This window comes from Silurus aristotelis, assembly GCF_946808225.1.
Source record: "Silurus aristotelis genome assembly, chromosome: 4".
Taxonomy (NCBI): Eukaryota; Metazoa; Chordata; class Actinopteri; order Siluriformes; family Siluridae; genus Silurus; species Silurus aristotelis.
The window spans coordinates 20730297-20742553 of NC_139577.1; the positions used below are offsets into that span (position 1 = coordinate 20730297).

The following is a 12257-nucleotide window of genomic DNA, read 5'->3' on the forward strand; positions in this document are numbered from 1 at the left end:
CTCGACAATAAAAAGTGCTAGGCCATCCCTATTAGGAGGAAGTGGGCGAGAGAGAGAGAGAGAGAGAGCGAGAGAGAGAGAGAGTGTGTGTGTGTATATGTGTGTGTGTGTGTGTGTGTGAGAGAGAGAGAGAGAGAGAGAGAGAGAGAGAGTGTGTGTGTGTGTGTGTGTGTGTGTGTGTGTGTGTGTGTGTGTGTGTGAGAGAGAGAGAGAGAGAGAGAGAGAGACTGGGCTGTGCACCGGTTTGCTGGCCTGCGCTACGGATGTGTGATGCTGTAGTGGTCAGTGTCGGTCTTCCATGGCGGGTCTTGCTCTCATACTGATCACTGAAATGGAGACATGACGGAAGAAACAAGAGGTGAGGATCAAGATCTCTTGCTTAAATACGGGTTTTAGCCAGCCTGAGGAGGAGCAGAAGGAAGACAAGTTCTTCCCGGTACTCTCAGGTTGCAGCTGCAGGTTTATACGGACCGCATGCACCGCACTGGGAGTCTCACTATGAGAGTCTCCTGATTCGGATCTAAGCACATTTCCTGCAGAAGCGTCTGCGCTGGGCGTCTTGCGTCTTGTTTGCACAGTTCGGCGGCAGCGGGGCGCTTTCTGTGCGCCACTGAGTTGGTGAAGGTGATGGAGAAGCCGGCCCAAGCACAGCTGCAGTCAGGTGCAGCCAAGAGCGCGGAAAGCTGCACCGAGGATTTGTCCAAAGTCACGGACCAGGAGCTCCTGAAGTGGAGTAAAGATGAGCTGGTGCGGCGGCTGCGTAAAGCCGAGGCCGAGAAGATGAGCGCCATAGTGGAACACGGAAACCTGATCCGAGAGGTGAACCGCAGGCTCCAGCAGCACCTAAATGAGATCCGGGGACTGAAGGTAAAACGCTGCGACTGGGAGGATACAGATTTAAGATTCACAATTCTACCGTTTCGCAAAGAAACCACGCATAATTTAAACTTAATATTAAAAAACTTTCATATTTGCTGAAAAGCAGTGTGGGAATCGCATAGATGCAAAGAAGAACCCATTGTTAACGCCTACACTGTTCAAAATGAACTATTACAATGCTTAATTAACACTGATACATTGAATTAACATGTATAGTATTAAATTGGTTATTTGTTCATTTAAACTTGCTTAGTTCAATGTTTCCTTAAATATAATGGATAATATGCTATTCTCGTTCATTTTCTGTAAAGAAGTTTTCTGGACCATGAAAAGATGCAGAGATGAGTCAATGCCTGGATCTCAGATCACTTAGCATTCCAGAGATCCTGGCCATAGATGTTTGAAAGGCAACTGCTCAGTGGTTACACCAGGGACCACAGGCGGTCTTGGATGTTGGCCTAACCTGGAGGTCAAAAGTTTTTTCCCTGCCATTATATTATGGGGCAGTGTATTTTAGAGCTGGTTTGTGAATGTTGCAGTATAGTGTCCCCACCCACCTAAAAAAAAAAAAAAATGCTACTGGAGAAAGAAAGAAAAAAAAAAGCAATGAGTGGAGAAATCATATAATTGTGGAGCAATATGAATTTATCAGTAACAGGGACTTTGGTATACATTTTATTCAAAGTGACTTGCATTTAAAAAATCTGACTCTGAATTCTGCGTTTCAAATTTACCATGTTCTGGTCACAATCCTATCTATAGTCTTTCAGTTACCACTCGCACAATCCTATATTACTATTAGTATTAGTATTAATGTTAATGTTAATTTTAAAGTCACTATTATTCATGCAGTTTTTGTACTAATTACAACATACTTATATTACTTTATGCAATTTTTTGGACATAAGACAGAAAGTCTGGAGCATAGCAGAATGTTAATTCCTCTGTTTCATATTCAGTGCATGTAGCACGCCTCCTGTTTGTAGCAGTGTAGTTATGATGCTCACAATGGCTTTGGTATCACACAGGGATTGCCCTTTACTTTGTATATATGATTATTATTTCTATTTTCTGTTTTTGCAGGAGGTAAATCAGAAACTCCAAGAGGATAACCAGGAGTTGCGTGACCTTTGCTGCTTTTTGGACGATGACCGGCAGAAGGGAAAAAAGGTGTCAAGGGAGTGGCAGCGCCTCGGCCGCTACAGTGCAGGCATTATGCGTAAGGAGGTGACCCTGTACCTGCAGAAGCTGAAGGAGCTTGAACAGAGGCAGGAGGAGATGCTGAAAGAAAACCTGGAGCTGAGGGAGCTGTGTCTCATGCTGGATGAGGAAAAGGGCTCTGGAGGCACAGGAGGCTCACTGAGCACTGGAGGTCCAGCAGGCTGCAGGAACTCTATAGATAGCCAGAGCAGCCTATCACATGCCAGCGGGCCTGGGCCAGGACTGCTGAGGGACGTTGGGGATGGGAGTAGTACTTCAAGTGCAGGCAGCACCGACAGCCCTGATCATCTAACACACAAGCAGCAGCTGCTGGCTGGTCCAGCTGGAGGCAGTCTTGAGCATGTCCACAAGCCCCGGATGTTGGAGGAGATGCCAGTTCCAGAGCAACTGAGCCGCAGAAGGAGCACAAGTCCAGAGTATGCTGCCCACACCTTTCCTCAAGTGTGCCGGCCTCGCTGTGGTTCTTTCTCTAGTCCTGACCATAAGGGCATGCGAGGTCTCAGCCCAGAAAAGCTAGGCAAGCGAGGCAATCCAGAGCAGTTTTCTAGGCACTTGCCAGTGTCTTCTCAGCCTCCTGGTAGCCCTGACCTCTTTCAGAAGCACAGGGCAAGCATTGGAAGTCTTTGTGGCAGTCCAGAACCCAAACAGATACTATCAGGGACTCCTGAACATCTGCAGAAGGGTCGTTTGATTACAGGAAGCCCTGAGATGTTAAGGCACCAGTACAGTGGCAGTCCAGATCATGGCAAGTTTGGCAGCCCTGGGCGAGATGTGGCACAAAGGAGGTCAGCAGCAGAGGAGCTATCTCCACATCAAAGGAGCATCTACAGTGGTATGAATGGTGGGTCTGACTGGAGCCTGCTCTAGCAGCCACACATGGAGGCCCATTTCAATATATTACATGGTCACCATGAAGGGAATCGGTTTCAAAATATAATGCCCTATAGCCAGGCGCTAAGTCAACTTATACATTATGCAATGGTGTGCATTTAGTTTTTGCATTTAGTTTTTGCTCACTCAGCTCAAATGGGGGCCTTGAAGAGGTAGAGCAGGGCTGGTAAAGGTCGGTGGTGTCCAGTCGTGGTTCTCAAAGGGCCATGATTTGAACAGGCTTTAGCTGCTACCTGTGCTATTATTTTTTGGAAGTCTTTTTATTCACTGGAGCTCAACAGAGGGAACTGTAAGCAATTGCACACCATAAAGTACAGAGGCACAACACAAACCTGAGGACAATACAACCCAGCAGGACCAGGAGTGGACACCACTGTTTTTGCCATGTGTTTCCAGGTGAGTGGCGTGGCAAATTGAAGACTGTAGCCGAAACAGTGCTTCAACAGTTGCAGTAATGAGAAACAGGGTCATCTCTCCTCTCTCTTTTCTTTCTCTAGTATTGCTTTAGTTTCATTTAACACCACCCTCTTACAGGCATACCCCAAGAGACTCAAGCTCCCATTATGGGAATGTGTGTGGTTAATAATGAATATTTTCAAACTCAATGTAAAGCACACACATTTCACATAAATATTTTATATTCAAGCTTTGCTGCACAAACCTATATCCAGTAATAGTTGGATCCCAAAAAGAGATATACACAAAAGGTATAAAACACAACAAGGTCCACTCACTTTTACTAATCCTAATTATTATTATTGTAGCCAACTATTGCTGCAGGCTATATTAGGGTGTTTAATGCTTTGTTTATCTGTGTTATCAGTCCAAAAGCTCTTTGTTTCAGAAAAACTTCATAAGTGAATAGAGAACAAATAGAGAATAAATGTTTCCTTGTATAATGTAGAAAAAACTCGAAACCAGTGGAATGCAAAAAGTGCAATAAATCATTTGAAACATAATCGGAATTGAGTAGTTCTACATGACTGAAATGTAATTCATACCACTTTAAATCGTATGCATGGTAATGTGACTACACATTGCTGACAAAATCCCATTAAGGCTTAAAGCAGCTTCCTGTCTGGTGCCATTGAATGATCTAGAGCCATTGCCTTTATCTTGATTTGCCTTTGTCTCTTAGTAAATGTTATAATGAATGTGTTCAAAAAAAAAAAAAAAAAAAAATCAGCTGCTTCTGTTGTTGTGTGGCAGGCATTCTCTCCAGCAGGAGGCTGCTAATGATTTTCTGAGCAGGGAAAAAGCTGAATTGTGGAGCTAGCCAAGACCATGGGACACTTCCTGAAGCAGTTCTGTTTACCTTACGTTGGATTTCAGAGACAAATAACAGCAGTTAATTAACACCTGACTGCATTTAGCTGCAAGGCATTCACAGATGCTCTGCAGTGAGAGATATGTTCAATGTCTAATGAGAGGGTTCACACAAAGACAGAAGTTGGTTTTGACTTTGTACAGTGAGATCCAATCATAAATGCTAAAAGGTGATATATTGAAAATCTAAACAGAGATAGGAGCATGCTTGTAATATGTTGTAGACACTAGTAAGATTAACACTGTTTTAAAAAGCTTTCCTGCTCTAACTGAAAGTCAGGGATGAACTCGAAGAAAATGCCTGAATTGAGCATGTGCAGATGTGGGCTAACTTAGCCAAGAACTTTATATAAACCATGCGCTTTTATGTAAACTCATGTGTTGCTAGCAAAAATGGGGCCAAGGGAAAAATAACACTGTCTATGGTCACTAAGGTTACTAAGGATCAGTCATTCTGTTGTGAATACAAAGTGTTATGTTTTGCATGAGAGGGTGCTGCATTTCAGTTTTATCTGTGACTATCGCAAAAACCAAAGACAGAATATCTGATTTACCGAATGTAGTTGGATTTCCAATTTCCCTGTCCACACTACAGTGACTGTTTCAGGGCAAATTGAAGGAAAACGTTCACCTATAAAATGTACTTGTATTTGTGTTAGTTTTATGTCTGTCTATTTTGGATTTTCATACTTCCTCTTCCAAATTCGAATACATTTGTGATCCTGTTAAGCTCTTCCCAGAAGACACTGAGTGAATTTCCTAGGTCCCAGACACCATCACCACCCAGTACTTTCTCACTTCTTAAATCTTAAGCTTTCTCGGAAGTGCATTTCAAAAAGATGCTCCCCAGTGAAGCCAGTCAAGTCACGCATAAACAGTTCCTGAGCTGACTCTATCAGGGATAGCATAATAATTTACAACAACAAATTTTCCATCTGCTTTTGGTTTAGTGGAATCTTAAACAAGAATGAGGAGAAAATTACTTTGTGTCCTTGGCTAATCATGATGGATTATTAAAATAAAATATTTTTTTCTTGCTGTATTGAGCATGCAAGGTTATAAACTAGGCATTTGGTTTGTTCTATGTCGTACAATTAGACAATATTGCTTTTGTACATCGGTTCTATAAACAAGAAATTATTATGCAGTATTCATTTTTGACACCATATGACCAAATGTTCTGTTTAGTGTTGGAATTAGGCCGTGCTCACTTTATAGCCTGTCAGATAGACTACTAGCTAGCTCACGTTAATTAGTACATTCCTATTTAAGGTGCTTTCTGTAAACTGGCGTATCTTCAGCTGAAGCAATTATATTCCTCAAAAGTATTGTTTGTCATGTCTACTGATTATGTCACTAACATGTTTGGAACTAGGAAGTAGGACTGCATATTGTGAACACCTATATAGACACAATATAGGGAACAGTTAGTGGACACCTGACCAATACACATTACATCATACATCTTTATATATGTACTAGTTATCATTTATTTAGATTTTATTATGATCTCAGTTGTAGGCCTAACTAAAGACAGAGTGCTGTTGCATCTTTTTGGGAATGTCAGGTGTAGTGTTATGGTTGCATTGAAATTTGTAGTTACATAATGAAATCTACACAACTGATATTGTTTTTTTAATTGATTTTTAAATCGCATTTTCAGTAGAAAATCGACTTCATATCGTGCTAAAGTATTAGGCTGTACATCATTCTATTATCATTTCAGTCGCTAATTACTGTAACCTCTTAGTCAGTGTCAGTGCTAGGTCTGCCTAGATCATATCTTATTTCAATCTCCTTTACACTGTTCTCAGAGTTCCAGAGACTGAGCTGCATCTCTCGCTCACAGAGGACACTACTGTGACCTTGACCAAGCTCCAGCTAAATATAACTGTACAAACCAGAACTGGTTTCAAATGGGCATCTGTATGCGTTCCTTAGGGTCTTCTGACAAATCTGAAATTGTCTATGAATCAACAGTCCTGACAGTGCCTGGTGTAAATAATAAGTAATGGTGGAGATATGCAGCATTTGAATTGGCAATGTGACATGTAACAAACACTGTTTGCAGTTTGGGTCACTAGGAAATGTGAAGTAGGATTAGCTTCTTCTGCATGTTTGCTTTTAAGATTAACCCGAATTGATTTAAATGAATTGCTTGTATTTCTCATCACGTCATCTTGGTCTTGTTTGTCTGTCCCTTTAATTCATACCACCAAAACCATTTGTGAGAAGGAGGCCGTTCTGGTTTCATTGTATAGCAGTTATGGATTAGTTACCAGAAGTCTCTTGTGTTAACTCAATTGAGCAAGCTCTTAAAATCCAGACAATCGCTAACTGATCCTGAATGTATTATCATATTTCAATTTTAAGATCCTTTTGTTGATCATTTAATTAATTAAATAATATTTACTGATGTCCATTGTTGCTTGCTTTCAGGTTTACAGCATGTACAGTTTGCTGGTGTACTACATAAAAAATATCTAAATGCAGTGTGGAGAATGAGCCTTAAAAAAGAAACTCATAAAGAATAGATGCATGCTTCAATGGTCATTGATTATTCATTAGCTCAGGAGTAAGCATTTGATTCAAAGCTTTACTTGCTTTATCGTAAGAAACAGTTAACTTGAATACTATGGGTTTAACACTAAAGTAAACATTTTCATGTCTTTAAGATGCCTTGAGTCCCACCACCTTATTTGTCCAAAGTTGTAATTAGTAAAGCAAGTAATTACAATATATAAAGACAGCAACTATTGTGTTTTCAAAATGTATTTGCAGAAATACTTTAATACTATATTGTAACATGCCTTACAATAGTTCTATGAAAATATTTCACAAATAACCATTACCAGTGGCTCTAAACATATGCGAACTAACAACAAAATATGTAAATATAAAACAAGGGTCCTACTTGTAATAATTTATATACATATATAACAATTTGTTGCAAGTAGCAATTGTAATCCAGTTACTTTTTGTGGCTTAATCTCAAAAACAATATTTGTAGGAATATACTGCACTTTTTAGGCTTTGCAACATTGGAATGTTTAAAAGATGTAATATATTGAATATATTTAATAAAATATCATAAATAAAAATACTAGTGTAGATTTAAAATATATATTAAAGCTAGGGCTATCGATTAAAATATTTAATCGCAATTTATCGCATGATTGCCATTAATTAACTCACAATTAACTTAATCGCACATTTTTTATCTGTTCTAAATCTACCTTAAATGGATACTTTTTAAGTTTTCAATACTCTAAATAACATGGACAAATTTGGATGCTTTATGCAAATGTATTTTTATTATTAGTTTAACTAAAACTCAACATAGAGCATGAAAACAAATTATTCTTGTAAATGTTGTAAAGTAATTATGGTGTTTTATAATGTTGAACTTTTTAATTTTACCTCTTTATTTATTTATCTTTATTAATAAAAAATGGTCGAACAGAAATGCATTGCATTTAATCAAATGTCTGCCGTTAAAATGAGCTTGCGTTAATGCGTTATTAATGCATTAATTTTGACAGCCCTAATTAAAACATAATAAATATATACTAAAACAATTTTTGCTTCCTTGTTATTTTCACTGCAAAGAGTAGGCTGAAATTATAGGCTAATTAATATTAATAATGCATTTAAATAATAAATCTTTTAAGAAATTTTAATGTAAATCGTATTTGACATACCCACAATATGAATGTAGACCTGCAAGTTGTTTTACTATATTCAATATGTATCACTAAAATAAATGCTATTAATAATCATCATATTATAATGAAGTACAAATGTTGCACAATTAAGTATATACATGCCAGGTGACATGACATCATTGTAGATACTCCAGTACCATATGAGTAGAAGGTCCTGTTTAGGACCTTTATGTTTTTTGTCATAAAGTAAGATTTTGGAATAGTAAATGTATTAGTAATACATATCAAGGTTGTGCCAAAATAATATGAAATATTTATTTATATCTTATAAAATTTAATATGCTATGAATATGTAACAATAACAGCTTTTGTATATGTGTTACTGCTTAGTACAGGTTTCTCTGTTTTACTAATAACATTAATTAATATCCAGGAAATTACATACAGTATATTTTTATATAATGACAAAAAGAATCCATCCTTCATTAAATCTGTTGCAGACATGACTTACATGCTATTAACACAGACCTCTTTGTGTTTATGTATGTTAATTTATGTCAGCTTCAAATGGGCAACTGTCTACTTTTGGTTATATTAAAATAATTCCCATTATCTGTTTTGACTACTGCTTATAGAATTAATTTTTGCACTTTTTCTGGAACATCTTGAACAGGCCTGTGTTTTACATATAGCCAGAATCTCGCTATGCTATATCTATAGATGAATCACCTGCTGGGCTCATGGTTGAGTGAAAGAGAGAGGAGTTGTTGGTCAAATCATTACCCAGAACCCGAGAGTACCTACTGTGTGTGGGCGTGAATTGTGATCGGTCAGTGTAGGAATGGCGCCAGGAAGACAGCTGCTGAGCTCGTACTTAACCTCTTTTTTTTTATATATCCTCTTACACTATAGGCTACATTTAATCATATACCACATAGTGTACTAGTACAAACATTTTTTATGTGGCTAAATCTTTTTTTTTTTTTTTTTTTTTTAATGCATGTTCTTTAATTGGTACCTGTAAATACTTTGTATATAGTGTTCTACATTAACAGTCATTATAAATAACCTTAGGTAATACACATGGCAGGTTATGGGGTAGTTTACATTTTACCTGTGTGTGGGAGAGCTACCGCATCCATATGAAAGAAATGGCCAGTCATCCAGCATATTCAGCTATTTTACTGCAGCGAAAACTTCACCCACTGCAAATCACTAGCAATGAGGCACCTCAGACTTTGCCCTCACTCACCTCAGAAAACCAGCAAGACAGAAGCTGGAAAGTCAAGTAATTGCTGAATCTGAATGTAAAAGTACATGCATGGTTGGACAGATTAAATGAGCAAAGCAGTGTGTGCAAAGAAAGTCATCATGTCTGACAGGATATCAAGAACATGGGAATCATCCAGTGCAAGTCTGGAGTAATGCAGTCTCTATGGAAGACATACATGGAATGCTGTATATTGACACTGAGCCATGTCCTTGTCAATTTGAAGCAGTTATATGTATGCTGGCCACAGGAATGTTTTCTGCTGTGTCATGGGCAACTGTATGTATTACTATACTTTATGTATGCAATTGAAGCTGTACCTACTGGCATTCTGTTACCTGTCTTAAAGGGCTATTTTCTTTAATTTCTTCTTGCGATATTATCTGTTCGGTGGGACTGCGATCATAAACCTCTGACTGTGATTGTGTTATTAAAGGTGTACCTCTGTGTGTGTGTGTGTGTGTGTGTGTGTGTGTGTGTGTGTGTGTGTGTGTGTGTGTGTGTGTGTGTGTGTGTGCGTGTGTGTGTGTAATATAGTATGTGTGGCATAACGGTAATGCCTAATGATAGACTGTATGGCCAAATGCTTTTAGACACTTGACCAAATTCCTTCTGATTTTGTCCCCCTTTGCTGTTATAATAAACTCTACTAGGTGTTCTACTAGATTTTGGAGCATAGCTGTGGGGATTTGTGCAAGCATTAGTGAGGTCAGACAAGAAGGTCTGAGGTTAAAGCTCAGTGCAGGCCAATCAAGTTTTTCCAATCCAGTGTTGGCAAACCATTTCTTTATGTACCTCAGTTTGTGCACCAGGACATCATCATGCTATAATAGGTTTGGCTTTCTTGGGTTCAGTAAACAGGAATAGCAGTGCTACAGCATACAAAATAATCTACACAATTGTTTCCAACTTTATGGCAACAGTATGGGAAAAACCATATGTGTGTAATGGTCAGGTATCTATTTAGACATATAGTCTTTAGAATCTTGTCTGAACATAATAATACAATAATGTGTTAATAATAAGATATTAATTTACATGTCCTTTAGCTAACTTATTTGTGAATTTTTTCTTGTCATTCAACAGGCAAAAATCACCTGCTTTCAGAGAAAGAGGCTTTTTAAATTGGCATGACCAAGTACAGACAATTTCCTGATTATCTTTTTTTTTTTTTGAATGCTCAAAACTGGACAGGCAATCAGAGTTCGTCCTTCTGAACATTTTGATGCTTGTTGTCAGAAAAGTGTGAAACGTCAGCTGTTAAGAATAACATGAGAGCTGGCATAACTTAGCTGGAACCAGGAATGCAGTGAGTTTAGGCATGCCCCTTTTTGTGCCATTGCAGATTTTTGTGTTGAAGTGAATATATTGTAATAGTGACATGTAGGAAAGGACAGAGTCGTGCAGGAAACAACAGCGATGCTATTTTTTACAATAAACATGTGCTGTCTATTTGTTCATGATAAGATTTAAAATAAACAAAATGATGGACCTGTTTTAAACTAATGTTAATGTTAATGAATGGAAGGTTATGTGGAAAGACTTATTTGCAACAGAATATTTTATTTATCATTTCAATAAGCATTTTGCAGATGTCTTATGATGCATAAAAACATAATGCACCCACTGTATATCGGCAATATATGCATGCTAAAAGTTTTTAAATTGCTTCAACTCAAACTCAGCCACACAACTCTCTACACAACTGCAGTTTGTGACTCACATTTGTGTGTGTGCATGTGTGTGCGCTTGTTAGTGTACCGTATATGTAAGCCAGGATTTTTCTTTTTTCTTTTTCTAAATCTGAATCTTTTAACGTTATCCAATATCAACTTTCATGTACACGGATGTAAAACATGCAAAAACTATTCTTATGAAACTTAGGTGTGGTGTACAGAAACCATTGCAAAATCTGCCCAGAGGTCCTGAGGCACAATGCATAGCTCAGCTGGATGGACGAGTCAGCACCACCATCTACCACACTCTCTGCTGAGGAGTGAGGCATTTTGGCTGAAGGAAATTGAGGCGCGAGCCAGGTTATTGCCAAGGCAATTAAAATAAATTTTTTATGCAGATGAGAGCTGCCCTGGACAGAGGGAACAAGCATAAGACAGAGCAGTTGTCACAGTGGCAGGACAAAAGTACACAGAAGCCTGCTGGCATTACTTTGTGAATTCCCATCAACATAAACAGTTTATCCTATATTATCATCTGTGCACATGACTTTGACCTCATATGCAGACTGAATTTCAAATGCAGCCTTCTCCCCCAAATGATCCTCTTTCATTTTACGTTCATAAATGATTCAAAGCATCAGAAATCTGCAGCAATTACAGTGTTGTTACGGTGGTTATAGGAACACAAAGTCTCTCCAAAAAGCAATGAGATCGACTGAGTATGAAAGACTATACTATATCCTTCACTGTCCCAGTGTTGGAATTTCTTCTCTGTTCTGTGCAGCTGCATCTGCAATGCGTCGTCTTTTCTTACAGGCTTGTTAACGCTGCGTGTACATAGTAAAGGTAGGAAAAGATTAATAAGTTTTAAGTAGTGGTGCCAACATTTAACACAAAAATCCTAGTAAGCAAAGTGAACAGGTCCATCCTATCAGCATTACAGATAGCACATGTATTGGTTAATCTAATGATTTATTGCATTCTGTAGAAATGTTGAAATATCAAACAAACAGCTTAGTGTTCAAGCTTATGCTCCATATAATTCTTGTACAATTAGCAGAAGTACATGTCTGCTCTGTAGTCTAGCCCATGTCCATGCTATATAGCAGTAAAAAAAAAAAAAAAAAAAAGCTGTCTAGAACTGTACTGAAAGGCATGTAACTTTTTTTTTATAAAAAAATTATCTGTAGCCAAAAATTAAGCTCAAGTGACAGTGGAAATATCTAACCAAAACTGTATTCACAATAAAGTGAAAAAAGTGGATAATTTTAAATATGCTAGAGTATTAAACAGATATTAGAGTATTACAACTATCTATTAGAAACTATT

At 38.0% G+C, this 12257-nt stretch overlaps 1 protein-coding gene across 5 annotated transcripts in view; it reads left to right on the top strand.

Moving 5' to 3' along the window:
* ccdc85a (coiled-coil domain containing 85A) overlaps nt 1-12257 on the top strand; it is a 52259-nt gene continuing 40002 nt past the window's right edge. For 2 of the 5 annotated variants that reach the window (XR_014533212.1, XR_014533213.1), the window contains exons 1-2: nt 1-867; nt 1963-3387. Coding sequence is in view for 2 of the 5 variants with exons in the window: in XM_083539475.1 (XP_083395601.1) it covers nt 628-867; nt 1963-2941; nt 4201-4238 (1257 nt within the window). In the remaining 3 variants the exon portion in view is untranslated. Of the gene's footprint in view, nt 868-1962; nt 3388-4200; nt 8603-12257 lie in introns of those variants that run through there. The other 3 variants (XR_014533214.1, XM_083539475.1, XM_083539474.1) reach the window with 3 other exon arrangements.